General features: G+C 41.7%; 4 protein-coding genes across 9 annotated transcripts; 3 read left to right on the plus strand and 1 right to left on the minus strand.

The window, feature by feature from the left end:
* On the plus strand, positions 1–5,332 carry LOC140577051 (polypeptide N-acetylgalactosaminyltransferase 6-like). The gene is made up of 10 exons (XM_072696829.1): positions 1–482; positions 584–756; positions 842–991; positions 1,409–1,643; positions 2,970–3,087; positions 3,299–3,499; positions 3,742–3,873; positions 4,120–4,221; positions 4,953–5,123; positions 5,219–5,332. The coding sequence occupies exons 1-10, from the start codon at positions 1–3 to the stop codon at positions 5,330–5,332; spliced, it is 1,878 nt and encodes a 625-aa protein (XP_072552930.1).
* Positions 5,333–6,018: 686 nt separating this feature from the next.
* On the plus strand, positions 6,019–15,463 carry g6pd (glucose-6-phosphate dehydrogenase). Of its 5 annotated transcripts, none has more exons than XM_072697122.1 (10): positions 6,020–6,047; positions 6,738–6,767; positions 7,727–7,848; positions 11,510–11,547; positions 11,759–11,867; positions 11,945–12,162; positions 12,442–12,600; positions 12,902–13,027; positions 13,465–13,558; positions 14,036–15,463. In XM_072697122.1, exons 1-10 carry the CDS (start codon positions 6,026–6,028, stop codon positions 14,270–14,272), a joined length of 1,155 nt encoding a protein of 384 aa, XP_072553223.1. In that variant the 5' UTR covers positions 6,020–6,025; the 3' UTR covers positions 14,273–15,463. The 5 variants fall into 5 exon arrangements, with proteins under 5 accessions (XP_072553224.1, XP_072553223.1, XP_072553226.1 ...); XM_072697125.1 differs by lacking the exon at positions 6,020–6,047 and adding an exon at positions 6,054–6,228; XM_072697123.1 differs by lacking the exon at positions 6,738–6,767 and having other exon boundaries at positions 6,019–6,047.
* A 1,771-nt stretch (positions 15,464–17,234) lies between these two features.
* Positions 17,235–19,860, plus strand: naa10 (N-alpha-acetyltransferase 10, NatA catalytic subuni). 2 transcript variants are annotated; one of them, XM_072696752.1, is made up of 8 exons: positions 17,235–17,478; positions 17,978–18,076; positions 18,320–18,378; positions 18,484–18,529; positions 18,622–18,737; positions 18,837–18,881; positions 19,030–19,114; positions 19,479–19,860. In XM_072696752.1, the coding sequence occupies exons 1-8, from the start codon at positions 17,458–17,460 to the stop codon at positions 19,674–19,676; spliced, it is 669 nt and encodes a 222-aa protein (XP_072552853.1). In that variant the 5' UTR covers positions 17,235–17,457; the 3' UTR covers positions 19,677–19,860. The 2 variants fall into 2 exon arrangements, with proteins under 2 accessions (XP_072552853.1, XP_072552852.1); XM_072696751.1 differs by having other exon boundaries at positions 17,243–17,478; positions 19,473–19,860.
* Positions 19,861–20,572: 712 nt separating this feature from the next.
* On the minus strand, positions 20,573–24,070 carry lmod3 (leiomodin 3 (fetal)). The gene is made up of 4 exons (XM_072697090.1): positions 23,890–24,070; positions 23,374–23,648; positions 21,695–23,245; positions 20,573–20,952 (listed from the first exon to the last, which is right to left on the minus strand). The coding sequence occupies exons 1-4, from the start codon at positions 24,068–24,070 to the stop codon at positions 20,905–20,907; spliced, it is 2,055 nt and encodes a 684-aa protein (XP_072553191.1). The 3' UTR covers positions 20,573–20,904.
* Positions 24,071–25,282: the final 1,212 nt, after the last annotated feature.

Raw genomic sequence — 25,282 nt, forward strand, 5'->3', positions numbered from 1 at the left:
ATGCGCAGGCATTTACGTCGCCTCCCACTGCTGGTCAAGCTTGTCCTGTTAGTTTTACTACTTTTCCTCAGTCTGTTAATAGCACTGCAGAAGAACATGGGGAGCTGGACATCGTCTGACCAAAGCTCACATGGCCTGTCTCTTAAACGAAGAGAGGCTAGTACAGTTCCTAGCACAGCTGACCATCTGCGGTTTCAGATTGGTGCCCCCTTTCCACAGTTGCCGGAGGTCTCGTCAATATCTGCAGATCAAAGTTGCCTGTCTGGATTCTACAGCCCTGATGAGTTTAAGCCTCGTCTTGCGAGACCACTGGAGGACCTGAAGGGTCCTGGGGCCGACGGTCATGAATTTATTCCGGACAAGATGAGTCTGCCTGAGATTGCAGAGAAGGAAGAGGGTTTGTCTAGGAACTTTTTCAACCAGTTTGCTAGTGATCGCATCTCTGTGCATCGTAGCCTTGGCAACGACACCCGCCATCCCGAGTGAGTATTAGATATGGGGGTCTGCATATTGATGGTATTGTATGGAAGGTTGTAAAGCAGAAGCAGCAGAGCATGCTTTCGTATGGCTTGTCTTTCACAAGATGTGTCGACCAGAAGTTTCGCCGCTGCCCACGCTTGCCGGACACCAGTGTAATCATCGTGTTTCACAATGAAGCATGGTCCACTCTCCTCCGTACCGTCTACAGTGTCCTGCACACGTCCCCTGCCATCCTGCTCCGAGAGATCATCCTGGTGGACGATGCCAGTACCCAAGGTAAGAAAGTGACTGTTGAATCTTTAGGAAAACATGAAATTCACATATACCTTTCCTGTATGTCCCTGTTGGTTTTTCTCCACAGATCATCTGAAATCTCCACTGGAGTTGCACGTGCAGACTCTGAAGATTGTGCGTGTTCTGCGGCAGAAGGAAAGGAAAGGTCTGGTTCCTGCTCGGCTGCTGGGAGCACGAGAGGCTAAGGGAGAAGTGCTGACATTCTTGGACTCTCACTGTGAGTTGGTTATGGTTTAGGAGAGATTAAGAGTGTCTATAACCATTTTCCCAATACTGGAGACCCACAGCATGACACTTTTAATGGCCATCTTTTTCTAGCAAAACCTAGTAGATTAGTAGAATGCATAATTAACTGAATTGGGTGTGTCAGATAACATGGACACTTAAAAAAATAAAGAGCTCTGGGTTCCCAGGAGGAGGTTTGGAAAACGGTGGTCTATAAAAGCAGTGCCCAGCTCTTATACAAAAACACCCATTTTAAAAAGGGTAATTAACGACCAAATTGTACTGAGCTGGAGTGCTGTAGTAATGTGCGCTGGATACTTTTGGTTCATGATATTCAAAACAATGGATTGTGTTGATTTGACATTGTGATTTTTCTCCCCTCTCCAAAACAATTTTAATTTGTCCTCAGGTGAATGTTTTAATGGCTGGTTGGAGCCTCTTTTAGCTCAGCTACGAGAGCAACCCACGGCTGTTGTTAGTCCTGAAATTGCCATCATCGATTCAAATACGCTGAAATTTACCAAGCCGCTTCCCAACTCGCCCGCCAGAAGCCGTGGTAACTTTGACTGGGGACTGAGCTTTGGCTGGGAAAACATCCCTGAACCCGAGCGATTAAAACGGAAGGATGAGACTTATCCTGTGAAGTGAGGATGCTTAACTGTTCTGTTGGTTTAAACATGCTTTGCCCAGGTTGCCAGTTTGTATCTACACTAATTGATCACTTTATCAGGTAAACAAACCATATAGGCACTTGGTCGATTTTGTTATGAAGGGAAAGGGACCACCATAAGACCATCACTGACCAGATATTATTTGTGACCATGTAACCATAGTGGACCATGCTCAGCACAACATGGTGGCATGGTAATTGGTGCTGTGTATCGGGCACAGTTTTAAATGCTGTATGGCTTAAAAGGCTTGGCGTTACCATAGTCTTTCAGTCAGCTTTAACTAGTTTGGACGTTCTCCATTGACCGTAGTGTTTTTGTCTGCATAAGTGCCACATACTAGTTGTTTTTGTTTATTTATTATAAACTCTAGTGACTGTTGTGCTAAAAAAGAAGATCCAGCAGAAGACCAGGAGATCCCCGCAGTTTTAGAAACTCTCATATCAGCCTGTCTGGCACCAAAAATCATGCCACACTCCAAATCGCTGCAAAAGCATTTTCTCATTTTGATTGTTGAAGTGAACATATTTAGAAGCAGCTGGCCTATATCTGCCTGATTTTGTGCATTACACGATTTGAGTATGTCTTAATAAGGTGTTCACTGAGTGTATCGTGTTCATGTCATTGCTGTGCTGTAAAAGGACGACTATCTAATGAGTCATGGTCGAATGGTGGTCCCTGTTTGTTGCTGGATGGGCTAGATGGTAGGTGACAACAGTTTGTAATTGAAAACATGTGTTGGTAATCGCTCAATAATAATATTCCAATTTAAAAATATGGTCATTATTTCTCTTTTTTTTTTTTTTTTTTTTTTTAAGTGCTCTTACTACTCGTTACTTTACCAGCATATTGCTCTCCCAGCTCGTAGCCAGTTTTTGCTGTGCTTGTTCAAACTTGGGTTAGGATTCTTTTATTTTCTTTTTTTTTTTGTCAGTTTACAACAGTGGAAGCTGTATGCCTGTGAGGGCAGTTGTTGCACACTCTCCTTCTGCATTGCACTGTGCAATAATAAGTAATATTGGTCTCAAAAGTATAATGCAAGTGCTGAAATTGTAATGAAGTGAGTCACCATAATGAGAAAATGAATGAAAATGAATCTGCAATGCATTACTCTTTTTAGCCATGTTGTTTACAGTGTTCCCCTCCAACACTGTCTAAAATATGCACTGGTATGGTGGATAAAATGCCCAGTGAGTTCAATTACAAGGTAGTCAGTCAATAATGGCTATGATTACTTGATGCAACTTTTAAATAAATGGTAATTCATACTCCAGTAAGCTTTTGTTGGTTGTTGTGTTTCAGGACCCCAGCTTTTGCTGGTGGCCTGTTCTCCATCTACAAGAACTTCTTTGAGCACATTGGAAGCTATGATGACCAGATGGAAATTTGGGGTGGAGAAAACATTGAAATGTCTTTCAGGGTGATTTTTAAATTATTATTATTATTTATTACTTTATCAACCTTAAGATTGTGCCAATGTTTAGACTGATTTTATACATTTATAATGTGTTTTTTATACATTATAATTATAGTTAATTGCATATTGCAATATAGTGTCATTCATTGCAATCATATTTGCAGTTAAACATACTATAGTGGGCTGTACCTGTGTCTCTCTCTCGCATCTTCAGGTGTGGATGTGTGGGGGTCAGCTTGAGATTGTCCCCTGCTCTGTGGTGGGCCACATTTTCCGCAGCAGGACTCCCCACACCTTCCCCAAGGGCATGGAAGTGATCGTGCGCAACCAGGTGCGAGTAGCAGAGGTCTGGATGGATGACTACAAGAACGTGTTCTACCGCCGGAACAAGAAGGCTGCTGCTATAGCACAAAATGTGAGAGTTGATATAATAGATCATGAAGGTCTGCTGCACTGCACGTCTCTGTAGAATGTATGTGTATGAATGTATTTGTCCTTAGTCAGAGGATGTATGGACCCCAGAAGAACTTGTTATAAAATGACAGAATGTAGGAATTCCTTTTAAATTAAATGTGGGTTTAAATGTTCTAAATGTCATAACTGTCTAATAGACAGACCTCCTGGTCACTCTTTTCCTCTTTGCCTGGAGCACTGCAGAATTCTTATGGTGACCTCTCCGAACGCCTGGAACTCAAGGAGAGGCTGCAGTGTAAAAATTTCTCTTGGTACCTGGAGAATGTTTACCCAGAGGCTTTTGTGCCAGAACTTGCCCCTGCACTGTTTGGTTCGGTAATGCTCAAACTTACGTTGTTTATGCTGCACCCTGCTTCAGGTTGCTGAGGTTGAATTTCAGCTTGGTTTGTTCTGGGCTTCACAGACCTTCACTTGCTGACAATTGTTTTAAAATCTATGGTATGCACTGTTAAAATTCTACTTGTCCCTTGAATTTGCCAAACTGAACACCAACAGTGATTTACATTAGACAGTATGTTGCTATTATTTGTCACTCTTCATATCTCATGTCATTGTTTGTAGCTGAAGAACATTGGCTCCAACACTTGCCTTGATATTGGTGAGAAGAAGCCAATGAGGAAGGCTGTGATTTTATACTTGTGCCACAACATGGGTGGTAATCAGGTACTGTCATGTCACCTTCTTCTGTGTTGATCTGAATATATAACAACTGTGTACTTCAGTCATCTTGGGTGTTCAGGTGTTGATACTGTTATAGTGATTTTAAGGGTTCATATTTGTCAGTCAAGAACTTATACTTGCCTTATGGTTCAGCTCTCTTCACCACTGAAGTCTGGTGCAGGGACCATAATCCTGTCATCCTGCAATCTCTCTTCCCATCACTCATAACAAGACACTGAGATACTTAAACTCCTCCACTTGGGATTGGCTCACCCTCTTGATTTACCAGTTGATCTACGTCTCCACCCTCGCCTATGATAAGGAAGTGTGGGTGCCTGGCTAACTCTGCAGTGGTTTGAGCATCTGATAAGGATGCCCCCTGGTTGCCTCCCATTGGAAGTGTACTGGGCATGACCCACTGGGAAGAGAGCCAGAGAAAGACCCAGGAACTGCTAGAGGGATAATATCTCCTGGCTGGCCTGGGAGCACTTGGGGATTCCACAGCAGCAGCTGATAGAAACCCCCCCCCCCCCCCCCCCCCCCCCCCTGCATTCAGAATGAAAGCTGTGAAATCTTTAGTGCACTGATGTGGTCTATAAAAGCATTACCCAGACTAAGAGTACAGTAGAGTAAAGTTGCATACCTGCAGAAGACAGGGGTTGCATTTTTCCTAATAAATAGTCATTACACAGCCTGTTAAACATACTCTAAAGTGTGCTCTTTTGATTACACAGCATTTTGAATATACAAGTCATCAGGAGCTGCGTCACAACACTGCCCTGCAGCTGTGTCTGCATGCGACGATTGCACCCGAGCCTGTCCGCATCGAGCTGTGCAATTATAAAGGTGGCAGCACTGTCCCAGCCCCGCAGCAGCAGTGGAGCTTAAAACTGCTGTCTCAACAGGTCCAAATACTTTCAAAAAAAGTTCTTTGTTTGATTTTTCTTTTCTCTTTTTCTGCATTATGTCTAACCTGTTTACATGTTCTCCTGTTTTACAGTGCTATCTTCTGGAGTGTGAAGTCTTTAAGAAGTGTCTAACAGTAGAGGGGGGTAAAGCTATCATGGAAACCTGCAACCCTGCTGACAAATACCAACACTGGACTTTCAGTTAATCGGGATGAGTCAGGTTCTGAGTTCAGTAGATGAGATTTCACAATATAGGATTTTGTTAGCCAGCCCCCCCCCCTTTCCCTTTCTTTCCCTTTCTTTCCTATTTGCATGGTTGCTGTTGCAGCAGTTTCGGCTCTTGCTCACTCCATATTCCTATTCTACTGCCTAAGTGCAGAACATTTGAAAAAGGTGAGGCTTTGTATGATGGGCTGAAGTGCTAGTTTTGCTCACCTGTGTACTGACTGTCTTGTATTTCGAAGATAAAGGTATTTTGTGCAATTCTCAGACTTTCTTTGTTTGTTTTTTTTAAGCACCAGGTCAATTCACGTAAGCCTACACACTAGAGTGCTGGTCTGCTTAGTGGGGATTTGAGGGACGTGTTCTGGACGTTCACGTGCACCAGTAGGCGCACCTTTTGAGTCCTGGGGTTGTTAGAATCTGTAATTACCCGAAAAAAAAAAAACAGCCGTATTAGGACCTCCTAAAGTAACGCTGCGAACTACAGCACCTCCTGTAACCGGCAGTGCGACGTTTGGGAACGTCTGGGTTTGCGTTGTCAGCTTTGCCATGTTGATCTTGATCTTGTAGAGTCAGGTCTCTGATTGGCGCACGGCACCTCCTGTTTATCCTTAGCCCCGCCCAGACCCACTCTCTGTAAGAGCCTTGCATGCATGACGTCACCGAGCAGAACAGGGATGGGAAGTGGAGCGAGCGCTGGTGAGTTTCTGTCTAAACCAATAATATCGCACAATTCCGCAGAGTCACGTTAATGGGGAACGAGGAAGCGCTTTCAAACAAATGTCCAGCTAGCGAGCGCTTACTTCCACAGCCTTCACCTCTCATCACTCCGCCGTGCCAACTTCCCCCTTCCGCTGTGTTTAGCAGTGAACCTATAGATGTGAGTAAGCTCGTTTTGGTGCTCTGTGTGTGTGTGTGTGTGTGTGTGTGTTTTAAGCCCCTGTGCAGAACACCGCTATTACATCGCCTTCATTTGTTTTTTTTAAGTTCACGTTCAACGCTCCCAACTTCTGCAACGTGAAGCTGGTGTCCGGTTAGCCAGCCTCAGGCGTTCAGTCTCCACATACCGTGATGACTAAACCCTTCAACAGCGACCGTGAACGAGTGTGCGTTAATCAGTGGAGATGTGCGGAGTTAGATGCAGTATGTATGGTCGGCTGTAGCTCCTTTAAATCCAGGCTTTCACTGAGGCTCCTGCTGGCTAATAACGTGGGAGTAACGTTGACTTCTGGAGTCTTAGCTAGCTAAGGGGGTTAGTTGGGTTATTCGCCGTGGAGAAGTTGAGCAGAGGGCGCTTGAGCTCGATGTAGCGACTTACAACAGTGTTGTGTCTGTCCTTTTTATGCTGCACCACCAACCCCTCCACCTCCACCACCACCACCGCCGAAGAGCCCAGCACAGTAGTCGGAGGGGAGCCTGGTAGGCCTGTGTGTTTGTATGTGACATGGCTAGATAGATGCTCCGTTACTCTTAGACCATTGTGTTTGTGTGTGTGTGTGTGTGTGTGTGTGTGTTGATGGTGTTGATAATAGCTATATTTTACCTTGACAGATACTTAAGTCTCTTGAACCAGATAGCAGGGGTAAGGAACTAAACAGCTGACTGTTAGAATAATGAACCTCATCCCTTTGCTGTGGTCTTATTTTTCTTTTATTAAATGGTGGTTGACAAATGTGTTCCTACAGCCATCTTTAGGCTGTTTTAATAACCTCAAGCTTTGCCACTCAGCATCTCTCTCTCTCTCTCTCTCTCTCTCTCTCTCTCTCTCTCTGGGAAGTGGGCTTTGGTGGTTGCTATACTTTAAAGTGCATGCAGAAGTTCCTCCGCAGTGTCCTGTGAGTGCTGTGCATGTAGTTACCTTCTTGAATGAGGAAATATGCCTCATGAAGACAGCACCGGGGTTGAGAAATACAGTAAATTAGTCCAGTGGTGGGTTCATTTCATGGCTTTGAATACCGATCAGTCAGATGTGATTACAGCAGGCCGCCAAGTGCTGACTGAGACCATGCTATGGAAACTCGGCAGATGTAAAGTATCTAACCCTGCAGTTCATGCATTTATGGCGTATTACTTTTTATAGAAAATAGTCTGTAATTTGGCTTTAGTCTGTAAGTGACTTGATGACGGTGTACTCAACAGTACGCCACAGCACCTGTGATCATGGCTTTTGATCCACTTAGCTGAAAGTGGCCTTCATGTGGCATGTTTACAGGTATTAAATGACTCAGGAAATTTCAAACGACCTTCCTGGAAATTCTGAGGCCGTGCATGTAATTCATTCAGGATTCATGTCAGCAGGGCGTGAGTGGGAACATAACTGCGGTGTAAAAGGGAAATCTGGGAGGAATCCGTAACCTTTTTGTAAACGTCTTTTACAGAGAAGATGAGTGCCCTCCCCCTCTCTCGCTCGGAGGTGTTTGGGGAGCTGCGGAAGGAGCTGTATGATGATGTGGAGTTTCACCATTCCGACGTGCATATCTTCATCATCATGGGGGCCTCGGTGAGTTGGAATTTGTGATGGGAAGGTGCTGGGAAGTTGTGTCCCAAAGAGATTTAATCTTCATCACTTGCTTTTCCAACTTAAAATCCCTAGACACTGGTTTAGAGTATCATCTGAGCATGACCCAACAGGTGCTTATCCTGGAACCTGCGCTTCTTGGAAGTAGCACCCTTTAACTTGACCGTAACATGACCAGGACTTTTTTCTCCTATACCTCTTCCCCCTTTGGGCTTCTTCGTGCTGTGTCTCTGAGGAGGAAGTAAAGGTGTAGTTTTGAAATTGAGGAAAGGAAAGACGACTTCTTGAATGAGGAAATATGCTTCATGAAGACAGCACCGGGGTTGAGAAATACAGTAAATTAGTCCACTGGTGGGTTCATTTCATGGCTTTGAATACCGATCAGTCAGATGTGATTACAGCAGGCCACCAGTTGGCCAACTGTTATGAAAGGGCTGTGTGGTTATGCGTAACAGGAAGTAGGTTTGAAACTGGGAACTAACTACTAGAAGAGGATTGTAGAGTCCACTAGACAAAAAAACATCACAATCAAGACTGCAGTCTAAGGCAGTTTTTACACCCACACATTTTAAAATCTGGTTAAATCCGACTTGTATTTGTTATTTCCCCCCTGGTGCGATCCATTTGGGTAGGTGTGAATACAGTTCTAACAATCTGATGAGGACCGAAACGACCACTCAGACACCATCTCTGTCAGATCACGTTCTCACCACAAGCAAACCAGACAATCAGGTGTACTCCCCAGGTTTGAGCGCATTATCTATTGCCCAAAATGTCTGTCTAGAATGCAGGACTTTTTCCATGTGTTTGCTTTCTTGCCTCTGCCCCAGACAGGTCTGACCAAGTCCAAGTGGAGAAAAGTTCTCAAGTGGTTTGGTGTGACTCGTTTGGTTGGGCTTGTATTTTTCCCTGTGTGAAAACAAGCTTTACAAACTTGCTAACTGATTCGGACTAGAGCAGACCGACTACAGGCGTGTATTTTTTTTTAGCACAAGCAGTGGTACTGTAAGTTAAGAAGAGTTCTACAATGGACCAAAAAGGAATCCACTGTTATGAGTCAAACGAACTCTTGTTCAGGACTATATAGAGCTCTTTTTGCTGAGAGTATAGTACAAAAACAATGCTGAGTGTTCTGGTGTAGCACTGACTGCTGTTTGGCCTTATTTGTAACTGTAACTGTAACTAACTAACTGTAAAATCCTAAAGCAGACCAGGTTGGTTGTTTGTTTGTTTTTTTGCATTTCAGTAAACAAACCAATCAGTTTCCCTCCTTGCCTGTAAAACTGTAAAACCAGGTAGCAGCAGGAGATAAGGGTGTATGAGTGTGGCAGATATGCTTCTCAAATACTGGCCTCCCTCTTTTGCTTTTTTTGCTCCCTTAAAACAGGAGTGGTGCGAGTAAGCCAGCTTGTGCGGCATCATTCCTAGTCAGCACTTTTCTTTCAGCAGGCTGGAGTTAGCGAGGGAGGGAGGGAGGGAGGTCATGGCTAGGTAACTGTAGCACTCGTGGCCTTAGCTTTGGCACTGTACTGAGACATGTAGAAATGAATTAAGCAACAGTTGCATCAAGTCTATTCTTTAGTCTCTGTTTGTTTATTGGAACAACCCTGTAACTGATTTGGACTTCACTGTACTTGGAACTGATTTCTGCTTTTTGTTGAATTCTTCCTATTTTTCTTACCTGCTTATTTTGTCTTAAGAATATAAACCGAACTACCCCCCCCCCCCCCCCCTTTGGGCTTCTTTGTGCTTCTTTGTGCTGTGTCTCTGAGGAAGAAGTAAAGGTGTAGTTTTGAAATTGAGGAAAGGAAAGACGACTTCTTGAATGAGGAAATATGCTTCATGAAGACAGCACCGGGGTTGAGAAATACAGTAAATTAGTCCACTGGTGGGTTCATTTCATGGCTTTGAATACCGATCAGTCAGATGTGATTACAGCAGGCCACCAGTTGGCCAACTGTTATGAAAGGGCTGTGTGGTTATGCGTAACTATTCTTTAGTCTCTGTTTGTTTATTGGAACAACCCTGTAACTGATTTGGACTTCACTGTACTTGGAACTGATTTCTGCTTTTTGTTGAATTCTTCCTATTTTTCTTACCTGCTTATTTTGTCTTAAGAATATAAACCGAACTACCCCCCCCCATTCCTAACTGGATCACCCTGTTGTAGCTTTGTAGCAGTGCAGCAGAGGGAAAAACAACTGTAATTCTTTTGCTGTAATTTGTATTGAGCACTCTGTGAAATTGCACTACAAGGTTAAACCGAGTCTCTCTCTATGTACATATTATATACATATATATTTTTTTTCTCTTACATTTGGAAAAGCAAAAACACTAGGTTAAACACTTGGGGCTAACAGTATGAGCAATTGTGTAAAGTCATGCTTACCAAGCACTGAGCCTTTTGATTATACGAGCTGTGACTAATTGATTATTTGACTGGAGTATCTGTTAAGAAAACTAAAGATATGCCTCGCCCATAAACACAAAGCACTTGGATGCCAGAGAATTTTTTTTTTCTCTTCGCAGTTATATGTGGCTGCCTTTTAGCCTACTGATACTTTTCTGTAAAGGATTACTTTTATTTACCTTTGGTGTAAACTGGTCTTACTGAGCTGTATGTGTTTATAATTTGTCTGCACCAGAATTATGCATGGCACATGGTGCATGTCTGCAGGTTCCTTTGTAATTACTGACATCCTTGACATCTTTTCATGCCTTATAGTCTTAATCTATATCATGCGTTGTAATGGCTGACCCAATAAAAGCATTTTTCTTTTTTTTGATTTCCATCTGTTGCCTCATCTGTGCGGACTTTGCCATGAGATTGCAGCTGTTCAGTAACTGTGGTTTTGGGACGTATTATTTACTAAGTGAAAAAAGATGTTGGTTCAATAACTTGTGCAAGTTTATCTGGGAAACTTTGAGATCCATCAAGCGTTTAGCTGTCCTGGCCACTTATGTAGGCACAGGTTTTTTTAGATGTTAAAGGGCCCCTATCATGGGAAAACTCCCCATTCCATATATTGGGGAGGAAAAAAAAAAAAGCTCAGAGTGCTTTTTGAGCAAGGCTCAATACATGGTAGGCAAGTCCAAAAAGGGCTAGTTGATCGTGTATCCACAAGCCGTGCAAGTGTTAAGTGCACCTCAAGGAAAATTTATTAAATTTAAGACAAATGTAGGATATGACATAGCTTGATGGGTCACTTTTAAGACTGAGGTCACCAGTCCTGACTGAGACAAATTATTTAAACATCTGGATCTTTGTGGATAGGATTGGCTCCATCTCTCAAACATCAGTGTTTGAAATAATTGTTTGTTTTTACAGCCATGTCAAGTCAGTAATTATCAGTAATAAATATCAGTAGCACATAATTAAGTGTGATGGCTGGTTAGCGCATTGTCGCCTGGATAAATCTAGAATGCTTGTAGATAAGCACCTGACTGGCAGGAGAAATCTGATTTAGTTTTATCCATCCTTGCATGTGTTGCGTTTAGGAACGTTGGCCAGAACAGGGATTGAGTCTAGGTCTGAACTACATAGCCGTCTGAATGGAAGTTCTCTGTTGAAAGAATAATGTTGTGGATTCAGCTTTTGATTTCGTCATAGCCCTTATTTATGCATTTCCTTTTTCATTTTTAGGGAGATCTGGCAAAAAAGAAGATCTATCCTACTCTGTGGTAAGGAGACTTTTTTATTATGTAGTATAAAATTAATCAGGATGTTTTTATTGCCATTTGCTCCACAAGTATTTGGGATTGGTTCATAGTTCTTGGGGAAACGTGCAGTTAGAATATTGCACATCACGCAAATGAATTGCTGTAAGCAACAGTCAGTATTACAGAAAAACTGGATGTTCTGTGAAATATATATATACTCTCCCACTCGCAGGTGGTTGTTCAGGGATGGTCTGCTCCCTGAACAGACGTTCTTTGTTGGCTTTGCACGTTCTGACCTGACTGTGGATGCCATTCGTACGGCTTGCTTGCCCCACATGAAGGCAAGTTATCTCTCATGTGAAGTTTGTGTCTGTGTGTACATTTTCCGTGTTCTGAAATTGACAGTTCTCATCCTCAGGTGGCAGACACGGAAGCAGACCGTTTTTCAGCCTTCTTTGGACGCAATTCCTATATAAGCGGGAAGTATGGTGATGAGGCTGCGTTCTCCAAGCTGCATTCTCATCTACTTTCACTGCCTGGTGGAGCTGACGCCAACCGCCTCTTCTACCTGGCCCTTCCACCCACCGTTTACCATGATGTTGCTAAGAACATCCGACATCATTGTATGAGCAACAAGTGAGGAGCAGTGAGATTTCAGCTGACTTGCACAGTTTAAGGGTTTGTCCTTTACTCAAATGTGGCTGATCAACCAAGACGTTTGCATCTTTAGTATTAAAGCTAGCTGTCAAAGCTACATGCTTAAATCCTCACTTTCGGTCACATTTCAGTAATTTCAAATGGACTTACGTTGTCGTCTTTTTTTTTTTTATTTATGAATATTCAGCTGGTACAATCAATGTAAAACTGTGTAAATTGTGCTGTTTTAAGAATGAGATGTCCTTGATTGATTTGCAGAGGATGGAACAGGGTGATTGTAGAGAAACCGTTTGGACGTGACTTGCAGAGCTCAGAGGAGCTGTCCAATCACCTCTCCTCGCTCTTTACTGAGGACCAGATCTACCGCATAGACCATTATCTTGGCAAGGAGATGGTGCAGAATCTTATGGTCCTCAGGTAGCCTCCTAAAACTTATTTTTTTCCTTTATTTTATTTATTTATTCTCTTTCCACAATTCTTTTTGGTTTCTTCCTCGTTGTTAGCATTTGTTAAGCATTGACCTACTCTCTCTGCACTGTTTTGCAGGCTGGCCTTTTCTTTCCTCTTCTCATCTTTTGCCTTTCATCAGTTGTCAAACACAGTTGTTGTTTTTGCATAATGTCTGCATCAATATGGTTAGCAAGCTCTTGTCCAATACATGTGATGGTCTAATGAGAGTTGTTTCAAGTGTTTGTTTGTTTTTTTTGTTTTTTTTAAGGTTTGGAAACAGGATATTTGGACCCATATGGAACAGGGACAATGTGGCCTGTGTGGTTCTGACCTTCAAAGAACCTTTTGGAACCCAGGGAAGAGGGGGATACTTTGATGACTTTGGCATTATCCGGTAAGAAAATTAGGATTAGTCTGATCGAACAGATCTGTATTTTGTCAACGTCAAACAATATTTATTTTATTTATTTTATGAACTCAAAAAACTTAGATGCTCTAATTCTGTTATTTTACCATACCTAGCATGAACATGCATGTGCCATAACATGCAAAGTGTCAGATTTAAAGTGGACAATGGCATAATGGTCAAATGGCCTGTGGGGGGATAAAAACTAAAAGTCACACAAAAACTAAAAGTCACACACACTCTCATGTCAAGTTAATTAGAAAATCATTCTTGTACCATATTTATTTTTTAAACAGTGGACCTACTTGGAGCAACACTGATCTCTCAGTACCCAGTTGTATATTAATAATTAATTCCTTTAATGGCTTGGTTTGTAGATTTGATATTTAATTCCACTCCTCTGCCCTCTTCTCACTCATGTTTAGCGATGTCATGCAGAATCACCTGCTGCAGATGCTGTGTCTGGTTGCCATGGAGAAACCCGCCTCCACCAGCTCTGATGATGTACGAGACGAGAAGGTATGTAGCCTGCCAGGAAATTCAGTTTAGCCTAGCCCTGCTAAACTAGTCCCCAGGGACTACACAGACTTCTGAAGGGTTTGTTGTAACCATAGAAACCCCTTAAAGTTTGGCTGTGGATGACCCTGATTCAATTCAAATGACTTGATTTATGGCCTTGATTCAAGCAGTGGTGATTGCGTTCAGTGCATTTTTTCCTATAGGATGAAGGAAACATTAGATCTTATTAGATGAAAATTATTGTGTGTGTGTGTGTGTGTGTGTGTGTGTGTGTGTGTGTGTGTGTGTGTGTGTGTGTGTGTCTCTATTTAACCTATAAATTTGGATGGCACCTTCTTAAAACAAATTTGGTTTTCATTGGTAATCAATTGTCTGCCCTCAATAGAATAAATGACATCCATTAGCGCACCATAGGCAAATGCGCTTAAACTCCTCCCTGTCTCTCCAGTCTCATAATTACTTTGTCGCCCCCTGCAGGTGAAGGTGTTGAAGTGCATTGCCCCAGTTACTCTCTCAGATGTGGTTTTGGGGCAGTATGTAGGAGACCCAGAGGGAGAGGGAGAAGCTAAGCTGGGCTACCTAGATGACCCTACTGTCCCTAAAGGATCTACACAGGCTACGTTTGCCACAGCTGTCCTTTATGTAAGGAATGAGCGCTGGGATGGTATGTGGCCTTTTTTGCTTTGTTATGGTAATGTTAACTGCTTTTCTTGAAGTTCTGATGGAGTTTTTTGTCGATGGGATCTGATCTAATGAGGACAGCTATTGGTGGCTTTTCTGTTATTTGTAGCCTTTTTGCATTAGTACCCATCAAAAATATTGTACCTCTGTTAGCAGGAATGTGTCTGCCTCACTGTATGCCTGTGTGGACTAATCTTCCTATTTTACAGTTGCTGTTCTCAGCTCTCATTATTTCACTGTTTACATTTCATTCCCAAAGACTCTTCTGGTCTATAAAGCCACTTATGGCTATAGCGAGTTGTGATGACTCTAAGATCACTAACATGTCTTAAAGAACACCATGCTTTTCTCTTTCTAAAACCTTACATGGGTTTTTTTTATATATATATATTTTGCTGCTGGTCACATTTTCATAATTAGAGAATAACAAGGAAAGGCAAGTTTTTGCAGGAAGACTACAGCCTGGTCAGTTTCCCCATGGACACTAAAGTCTTCTCAAAACAAGTTTTAACTGTCAATAGAGGCTTTTTAGAGGATATCTTTGCAATCTACAAGTAGGACATTTGTGTGTGTGTGGTGGCTGTGGTGAAGATATTGATTCTGATTGGAATACATGTTCAACATTGAATTGGACGTTTTGGGTAATTTAGTATAGAAGAATAATGCATAGAAATGGCAAATGTTAGGGTTTAAAATAATATACAGATCATTTGTGGTGTAGGGTTTACTGTTGACTTACTGGCACAAACAAACAGTGACTGGAATTGTACCCATTTCTGCTCTTAATGCTTTTAATGTTTGGGTTGGTGAATTGTCTCTTGCATTCTTTTGCCATTCCTCATTGTGAGCCTTGATATTCAATTCCATTCCATCTTTCTTACCTGGGTCTGATCAACACAAGCTTTCATGTAAGATGCACATAGACATCTTGTAGCCTTTTCTTTAACATAAATACTATTTTCTGTGAAAGCTTAAAAAAGAAGGTAATAATGAGTGAAGTGAATGCTGTCTTTTAATTAACCCCCTCTCACTTGAAATAAGGAACATATGGTAAGCATGTGGTATTTATAGTGCGTTTGAGGTAACAGCTGTTGTGGTGCACTTTTGTTTTACCTTGTTTTTGTTTTGGCTTCTGCTGGTAAGTTGTTGGCCAGCTTTCCAAAAAACTAGATCTTTATACTACTTGGATAAATATTTTTTCTCAATAAAGTATAGCGAAGATGACTCCTACAAATGTCTGCTTTTCTCTGTTCCTTTTAATAACCTGGGCATGTGCAAATGTTGCACTGCATTATACTGACCATGAAGAATATCGAAAGTCCACAAAGGCCATGCCAAAGTTCCTTTTTGTGTTTTTTTTTTTTTTTTTTTTTTTTTTTTTAAACAAAGAAGAATGGTTAAAAATCTCAGTCTCTAGATGCACAAAGCTGGTAGAGACATACCCCAAAATACTTGCAGCCAACGGTGGCTCTACAAAGTCAAGTCAAATTTATTTGTATAGCACTTTTTACAGCTGTTGTCACAAAGCAGCTTTACATAATTAGTATTTAGTAAAAAGAATACAACAAATTATTGTATACTTTTGCACATCATACATTTCAGATTTTTATTTGATTGTGTGTGTAGATTTTGATTTTTACCATGTATTACTTTTGTTCCACTTCACAATTATGTGCCACTTTGTGTTGGTCTAGCACTTAAACTCGCAATGAAATGTAAGACAAAATGTGGAAAAAGTTTTTCATTTATTCAGAACTGCACAACATTTCTTTTCCTGAAAGGCTAAATGCAGCTGCATATCCTGTTCTTACAAGACTTATCCTTGGAGTGACAGAAGTCAGTCAAATAAATTTCTCACAATTTAATTAAAGTCCTTCTTAAAAAGTCCAACCATTTGCAAATGCTTTTGCAGGTTAATGAGCACTTGTGAAATTATATTAAGAAAAGGGCAGGTTAAACTGTTAAATCTGTAAGTCTGTTCTCTCAGATAAACAGCAGAGAAGAGACAATGAGACTCCACTCTCCCTTCATATCTGCAGAATGGTTTGTTGTTTCACTGAGAGAGGCAGTGCATATGGAAATATGGAAGGCACAATTTAAAAACAGAAGCAAAAAAAATGTAACTGACATCTTTTTTTAGTGGACTAGTGTTTTTTTTTAGGGGACCACTAATTTGCATTTTCACCCCAATACAGTTCTCGTAATACAATGAAACATTGTTCTGGTTTACTCTGTTCAACATAAAAGGATCTGGCTCAGACCCCTGCCTCTTTGCTTTGGGAAAAGCTCTGATTTGGATCCAGTTCATCACCAACGCTGCTTATTTCCACCAGGAGCTCTACAGGCAGTAGTTCTACTGGCTTTGAGACATGCATGCTCACGTGCTGCCCCAGAAGCAGTGGCATATGGCTCACCAGTTGAGCTACCTGGAACATATGGCTGAGCTTATCTCCAGGCAGAAAGGGAACAGGACTACTGTACCAGAAGCCAAAGAAGAACAAAGGCCTTCTTTGATGATCAGTTATTCCTGATGAAAGAGGAGGAAGAGGATGAAGTCAAACACCCATAGACAGGAAGGCTCGTGTGGACCACAGTAAGGAGAGTGCCAGTTACAATGTTGGGGGGGAGGGCGGAGAAGAATAATTTTTGGATATACTATATTGGCTTCACCTTTTTTTTTCATTTTACATAGGACACTAAGAATTGAAATTTTAAGCATATGTAAATTGAACTAATAAAATAATAAATTAGAATAATTATTTAGATTGTACTCTTATTTTCAAGTAGTAATAGTTTTTTAAATAAATATTAATTATAATAATTAATATTAATGTTATTATTACACCTACCCTGTTGTATGAATAAATGATACTTGTACATATCATTAAATATAAAAATAATTAAATTAATAATAAATAAATAAAAAACATGGACGATAATAATAATAATAATAATAATAATAATAGTTGTAGTACACCATGTATGTAACTAATTGGTTTGCTCTGGGGAAAAATCGTTGAATCTCGACTCTGGGGGGGAAGGTTTTATTTTGTAGCGGAAAGGCAGGTGACGTGTCTTCCGAGCATGGGCAACATGGTAGAGGAAGAGTAGCCGCTGTTAGCTTTCACCATCTTATTTACTCCCAACGGATTAATTAGCGACAGTCCGGCTGTAGCACAGTTTAGCGTAGCGAGACCGTAAACCTAAACGGCGGTAAAATGAATATTCGCAATGCGCGGGTGAGTAACGACTACCTGCCTGACTGTAAGCCACTCTAGTTCACGTTAGCTAGCTACCGTGTGGCCGGCAGGCTGGACCGCTCTCAGCTGGTCAGATACAGGTCACTACCGTTGTGACCAGCCGCCCCAAGTGTCTTCTCCCTTTCTTCTTGTCTTGTGTGTAAATAGTTTATAAGGACCTGAACGCGAATGGTTCGCATGCGTGCAGCAGCAGAGAGACGAGCCGCTGTTAGCCAGCTAAGCTAATTGTGTACACTGCTTCACGCTAGCGGGTTAGCTTGTTGGTGGAAAGTGTGCTCTGTCTTTAAATGAAGAGACAGCTCTGGCTGTGCATTCAGCCCAGTCTTTAAATAGTCCTCCCGTCCATTCTGTAGTGATGTCGAGAGATTTGCACTACTACTCCTGTAGAGTGTGCTATTAACATGTTCAGCGGTTTGGGTGTTTGTTGTTTTTGGGTTTTGTCTGATTAGTGTTTGTGTTTTTTTTTCTCTGCTTTTAGCCAGAGGATCTGATGAACATGCAGCACTGCAACCTGCTGTGTCTTCCAGAAAATTATCAGATGAAATACTACTTTTACCATGGTCTGTCCTGGCCGCAGGTATGTAGCACACTCCCTGTGGAGGTTGCTTAGCGTAGCTGTTGGTTGTTCTTTATATTGTGTCCAAAATAACTTGGAAGAAGAACCTGTGTTGCCATTTTGGAGATTCAACTGTTTTGTCACAACTTTTTTTTTTTTTTATACATGTGTGGTCTTGATTGATATTGACAGGATTACATATGACTCAGATTGTTGTTGCTTTTCTTGTTTTTTTTTTTTTTATTAATTTTTTTAAAAATACAGCTTTCCTACATAGCAGAAGATGAAAATGGCAAGATCGTTGGATATGTACTTGCCAAAATGTAAGTTCACAATTATCACCTAGATTTGAGTCAACGCAGGTGGCAGAAATTTCAGTCAAAATGTTGTCGCTTGTTTTCTAATGATCGTTCTTTCATTTTTTACAGGGAGGAGGATCCTGATGATGTACCTCATGGCCATATTACATCTCTAGTGAGTAATGGGAGCCTGTGTTTGTCTCAACCTCTTCAGTTGGTAGTTAGGTGAATGGATGCTGTGAATAAAACTGTCTGTGTTTTATATAGGCGGTTAAACGATCTCACAGACGTCTTGGCCTGGCTCAGAAATTAATGGACCAAGCCAGTCGAGCCATGATCGAGAACTTCAATGCCAAATATGTCTCCCTACATGTTAGGAAAAGGTACAGCTGCAGCTCGTGCTCTCTCTTGTATTTTGTGTGAACATAGTGAATGACCTCTGACACACTTTGGTCACATATTATTACCTTGTTGTTTTTCAGCAATCGAGCAGCCCTGCACTTGTACTCCAACACACTCAAATTTCAGTGAGTATCTGTGTTTGTGTCCCATAAGCACATTTTTAATTTCATGTTTGTTTGATAATATGATATTTATCAATAAGAGTTTGTAACGTTATGTAGTTTATAGCATCATTTGTATTATATTAACTTACTTCTGTACATTCTAACTTAGGATAAGTGAAGTAGAGCCCAAATACTATGCAGATGGAGAGGATGCATATGCCATGAAGAGGAACCTCACACAGATGGCGGATGAGGTACACATCTCTCTCTCTCTCTCTCTCTCTCTCTCTCTCTCCCCCCCCCTCCCTCGCCATTTAAATCTTACTTAATTTTTTTTGGTTGTTTGCACCCCTCAATCACACCCACTCGCACACATTGTATATGTTTACAAGACAATTTCATGACTTGAATGTATGGTACTACCTAAAAAACTTTCAATGAAACTATTTAACTATTTAGTGCAATTCAGAGTGTTAAAATGCAGTTGTGCACCTTAAGCTGCTAATCCTAAATTATACCCTGCAGCTTTATATATGTAAAATAAAATATACATTAAACATTCCCCCCCCCAAAAATACATTTTAATCAACCCTAATTGGCTCTGATGTGTAGTTGCAGAAGCCAGGTGTGCGTCTGTGGGGCTCTGAAGCACCTCCATCACAGGTGACTGCAGTCACAGGGCTGGTGGAGAAGCTGACTGTGCAGGATGGAGAGAAGGAGGGTGATGGAGACAGTGGTGGAGAGAGCAAAGAAATGAGTGAAGTGAGCGAGGCAACCGAGAGCACAGACGTCAAAGACTCCTCTTCTGATTCTTAAACCTCGGCTTCGTCTGATCAAAAAGCTTCTATCCCGCTCCCCAACGTCTCACCTTAGGTTTTTAAATTGGTTTACTACAACTGTGTATTTGGTTCATTTTATCAACAAAAAAGATGCCTTGCTCCTGACCATGGGAATATTTGTAACAGAAATATGTGAATAAAATTGGACACTGTATCCCTGACCTTTCAAGGCTGTTTTTTTTTGTTTTTGTTTTTATTTTGTTTTGTTCAATCATAGCATTGTATTCTGTTTTGTATTCTGACCTCAGAATGATCTGGTAGTGTTTCTGATATTCAAAATATTGGATGCTGTTATTCTAGATGGTTAGAATTTTTTTTTTTTAAAGTGTGTCCTTGTGTAAATTAAAATACTACTAATAATATATATATATATATATATGAGAGACCAGTAGGAGGCAGCAGGGTGCCGATTCTACTCTAAAATTGTACACTAAAAAGCACAAAGGCAACATTCCTTTTATTCATATTTATGATATAAAATACATATATAATAATACATAAATTATGTAAAGATGGTGGTTGGTGTCAAACAACTACCCAAAATCATCGTACTTGATGATGAAAGCTTAAACAGCCTTGGACCAGATATAAACATGCACTAGTATCTTCTTACCTAGCTGTGCTTGAGATGCAGAATAACAAGGGTCAGCTCCAAAAGTATTCATGTGATATAAGGGTAGAAAAATACATTGCTACCAGGCCATTTACTCATCAAAGTCATTTCAAAAACATAATGCAGAACAGAAGCAAATCAGTGTTACTGACCAAATAAAGAGTCGTGAAGAAGCGAAGCTGTCTACAAAACCTTTCAACTGTTTTGACTTCACCTAAAACAGAAGCAAAAAAAGTGTACAAATACAGTAAACAAATATGCCTGAATAAAATTCCATTTCCATTGCTTTGTTGTAGATGTGACCAGTAAGCAACATCTTCAGCATTAAAGGACACTTTGTGGCTCTTGTCCATGGATATTCGCCTAAAGACATTTTTTCTTTTTCCAGCTATCATTCAATGGTGGAAGATGGCCTAATCTGTGAAATAGGGATCGTGGTGCATGACTGTATCATATATCTGTAGGTCATTGGTAGTTGAGAACACCCACTCTGGTCTCTGTGTTTGTCTGAGCAGACAAACACTCCCGTATGCTCTGTATGCTTCACACTGGTTGAGATGTTTTATGCAGTCCATCTAAAAGCTTGCTGTCCTCAGAAAAGACTGGTTTCCCTGGACTCCAAGACTTTGGGAAGAGGTACCTGGTGAGAGAAATTCAACATCAGTACAGTATATGACTGACCATTTAATATCCTTTGTGTACTGAAGAAGTTTACTAACATGAAAAAGCTTGAACCTTTTGTGATCTACAGTACTCTCCAATAGTTTAGGCATCTGAGGAAATGGCAATTAAAGCTGTTTCTCTTGGTGGTAAGCATTTCTTTTAGTTTCAAGGAGAACCAACATTAGAATAAATAAAATAAAAATAAATGCACAGTTCAGTGTGATTTTCTGTATATCAGTGTTAGTTTAACAATTAGCTCCTCCTCAAGACAGCAGTATTTACGGCTACCATCCATTGCCTAGTTTATCTAATCGGTTCTGCGTGAAAGTAAATCAGATGAGCTGCTGGGAGAACTGATCAAATCTATACAGCGTCTAGAGCTCATGGAGACGTTATTGATCTCGTATTCTTCTAATTGTGCTTGTCTAACCAACGTTTTTACACACATGGAAAAATAATTTTACTATAGTATTACTTTAATATCCTGCTTTTTAACAAATAATGAAAATAACCACAAACAAAAGTAATAAAAATTCAAAAAAAATTTTTTTAACAACTGTTTTAAAAGAAACTCCTTCCACCAGCAGTAACCTACTGACCCCCACTCCTCACAATTTCTACACGTCTGTATAGGTTCTTAGGTTATTTTAATTGGGGTGTTGCATAGCTCTACTGGACAGTAATTGACTGCTAATTTGAGGAGCCTCGACAGCACTTACCGATTTTAGATAGGCCACATTGCTCTGTCGAATTTCGCTCAGGAGATGGTCACGTGGCGTTAGTTCCACTTTTGGTGGCTCCCTTCTTCGGGGAACTGGTTTCAAAGTCTTTATCAGGTCTTTCAGGTTGGCCCTGTCATCTGCTGGCTCTTCACTTACAATGCTTCTCTGCCTAGGAGTGCTGCGTAGATGAATGTTAGCCCTCCCCTCTCTTCTATCCTCTCTTGGATTCAGCTCCAGCAGTGGGTCACGCCGCTTCGGAGTCTTCTTGAGCTGCACGTCCCTCAGCAAATTGCCTGAACCTGAGTTTGAGGTAGAGGGAGGTTGCCCTGGAGGGCGGTGGGCCCTTCGTAGCTGCGGAGATGGGCTTGAGGCTGGGGAGCGCTCTGGAGAACCTTGAGCGATATTTGAAGGCTCCTGGATGGCCTGCAGAAGCGCCATCTCAGGTATACAGCCTCCTAACATCTCCAGCAGACCAGGAGGCAAGTTCAGACTGCTTTCGTACATTTCCATGATCTGCCGTTGTTCTTTCATTTGCTGAATCCTCTGCTCTTCCTTCCTCTGCTGTCTCTGACGGTCCAGGTTCCTGGTGAGTAAGTTGGTCACAACCATTCGAGGCCCAGGTAGCTCAAAGTGGTAACCCATCTTCAGAAGTGTGTTGTTGGCTTTGAGGAGACGTGACACCTCCATCTCGGCGTGGTGGCCCAACATGTGCCTCTGGTTGTGAAAGCGAAGTTCGGTCAGAGTCTCGTTGAACTGTAGGCAGCGCATTATTGCGATGATGCCCTTTCCAGTGATAAAGTTGGACTCGATGTTTAGAGTGGCGATGCTCTTGTTCTCTCGCAGCATGTTGGCCAGGGAAAAGGCCACATTTTCATCTGCACCTGTGTTTGCAATGCTGAAGGTCTTCACATGCTTGTTCTTCCTGAGTGCTTCAACGTAGTCCAGGAGCATTTCTTTGGGAATGTTTTCAATGTTGTTGAGGTTGACCTCGGTAACAGAGGGGTTGTTTTTGCGAATCTTGTGTAGAGTGCTTTCCAGATTGGTCTCATTCCCAGAGGGCCTTGCGGTCTTTTTGATCAAGCCATCACCAAGTGCTAGCTTTGGGATCTTCAGCTTGGAAATGACCCTCTCTTCTTTCTCAGGGACCCAGTTCTCATAGGCGGATTGAGCAGGTTCGGTTGGAACCGGATCTGCTTGTTTCTCTTCAGGTATCTTGGATTCTTCCTTGTTCTGCTCTGAGTTGTGCGCTTCTCCTTCCTTCTTTAAATCAGAGAACTCTGGAGGAGGCTGTACGATTTCTTGAGCGGTGAGAGACGCAATAGTGCCGTTTTTAGTTTCGGCTTTAATGTGTTGTTGGGTTTGTCCTTCTGTTTTGTCATCCTTCACCTCCAGCACTTCTTCTATTACCTCTTCAATCACTTCCTCGATCACCTCGTCACCCTCTCCTCCCTCAACCTCCTCCACTATCTCCTCATAAACATATTCTACTTCCTCAGCGTTTTCATTCCCTTCTTTAGCTTCGTTCTTAATTTCCTCTTCCATTTTTTTCTGGAGACAACAAATGGAAAACTGTCATTTCTCCAGCCAAGGGCTGCATGATGCTTACCTAATGTTGAAGTTTCAGGTTGCATTATTGATGCTGTGCTTGAGAAATCCATACTGTAAGGCTCTCTTACCTGACTTGGTAGCAGGGTTGCGGGGACTCTTTCCTCTTCTAGCATACGTTTAGACTCTCTCTCCCAGTACAGGTAGTCCACGAGTGATCTGTGGTCAAATGAACCTGTTGGTGGTTTTTCTGTCTGGTCTTTCTGTCTCATCCCAACTGGCACTCTCTCGTCAGGGACAATCACTTCCATCTCATTCTGGAGTTGCTTGAGCTCCTCAGCTGAGAGACCTGCCAGAATTGTATCTTCATCAAGCTCCTCCTCGTCTTCAGATCCTTGGTTTTTATCTGAAATGAAAAGAGGACAAAACAAAACCCCTGATCTATGAACCTTCTGTACATTATCAAATGTTTAAAATCCTCTCAGTCTTATAACTAAAAACCATGTTTACGCAGAGCTTATAGTTCAGAGCATTAGTACTTAACGTAAAGGGAAGCAAATATTGTAAGCTTGATTGTTACGTTACGTAATTTTGAGAAGGAACGTCATGGTAAACGACACATGAGCAAAATCCAAAACGGCAAATACCTTGACCCACTGCTTCATGAGAAGCGTCTTTTTGTCTCATCCCCACCGGCAGTCTCTCGTCAGGGGCGATCACTTCCATCTCGTTCTGGAGTTGCTTGAGCTCCTCGGCCGAAAGGCCTGCCAGAATTTCATCTTCATCAATCTCCTCTATGTAGGAGTCCTGGTCACTGTGGTTAGACATGTCCTCTCTTCAGCTACTTCAGTTTGAAAAATGTAATTCAGGGAAAAACCAAAAAGGACAAATGGGTGCAGTAACAGAGCTACTGCATACTGCGAATGTCCGTCTGAACTCTGTGCGAGAGAATCCCTCAATGCCTTATGCTTGTCTATAAATATCCCTGTTTGACAGAGGGGAAGGTATTTATGGTACAGGGGGGGTAGATACTAACATATTCTTTTTTCAGCAACTTGAGTCAGCTGGTGCTTGAGTCCATGGTGCTTCAGTGTGGCAGTTGACTGAAAGGGGGTGAGAAAGACAGAAGCAGGTGGACGTGCCAGTCTAATAGCCTCCGCATCTCAGCCCAGAACCAATCCCTAAAGACTTTCTCTACAGCTATTCTACAGATTTGTTTAGGACTGTTTTTATGCAGTGTGGAAATGTTTATGAGTGCTCCTGCTGTAGTAAATGAAAAATACTCTACACAATGTACAGCCAGTCAGCAATCGGTAAATCAAAACGATCGATTCGTAGGAGATGCATTTATATTGAAGAGTGTCAGAAAGGAACACTTCTGACCTTTTTCCCCATAAAAATAAAGACTATACTTGACTGAGAAGGGGTCAACATGAAGGACACTGGCTGTGATTTAGGACACACACGTTCTTCTTTTCATGCTGCCCCGCCTCTGATCCCTAAGAGTTCTGTGTAGTAATAATATCTCTGATATACACAAGAGGCTTGGCTAGCTGAAAAAAGAAATCAATTGCAGCATGGAAAAAGTGCACAGGCAGTGGCTGAGTTGTGAGATATGAGAGTGGAACTTTAGAGGGGCTGAAAAGCTGAAAAGGGACTAAAGCTGTATCTGCTGCTTATGCTGTTAACTGTGTCTATGTGTGTGTTTTTTTATGTTGGATGTGTTTTAGGCTTAATGCTCAGTCTGCTTTAATCCAGCACAGTATTCTCAGTTACACAGTATTCGTAAGTATAAATGACACTTACATAAGCAGTGACGACTGGCAGAAACACACATTACGTAGGCCAGTGTCAGCTGTCAGAAAGGCTTGTTTTGTAAATTTCAATGTGGTGCTGACAGTTTTCATCACACTTTCCAGTTTGTGAAATAGCAGGCTGGAGGCGTACACCTGCTCATGTTGATCACCTCCTGTCTTGGTTCAAAGTTTAGTTTGATGGCCACATTTACCATGATCATCTAGCAGAGGTGAGCTGAGCGAT

This window comes from Salminus brasiliensis, chromosome 14, assembly GCF_030463535.1.
Source record: "Salminus brasiliensis chromosome 14, fSalBra1.hap2, whole genome shotgun sequence".
NCBI lineage: Eukaryota > Metazoa > Chordata > Actinopteri > Characiformes > Bryconidae > Salminus > Salminus brasiliensis.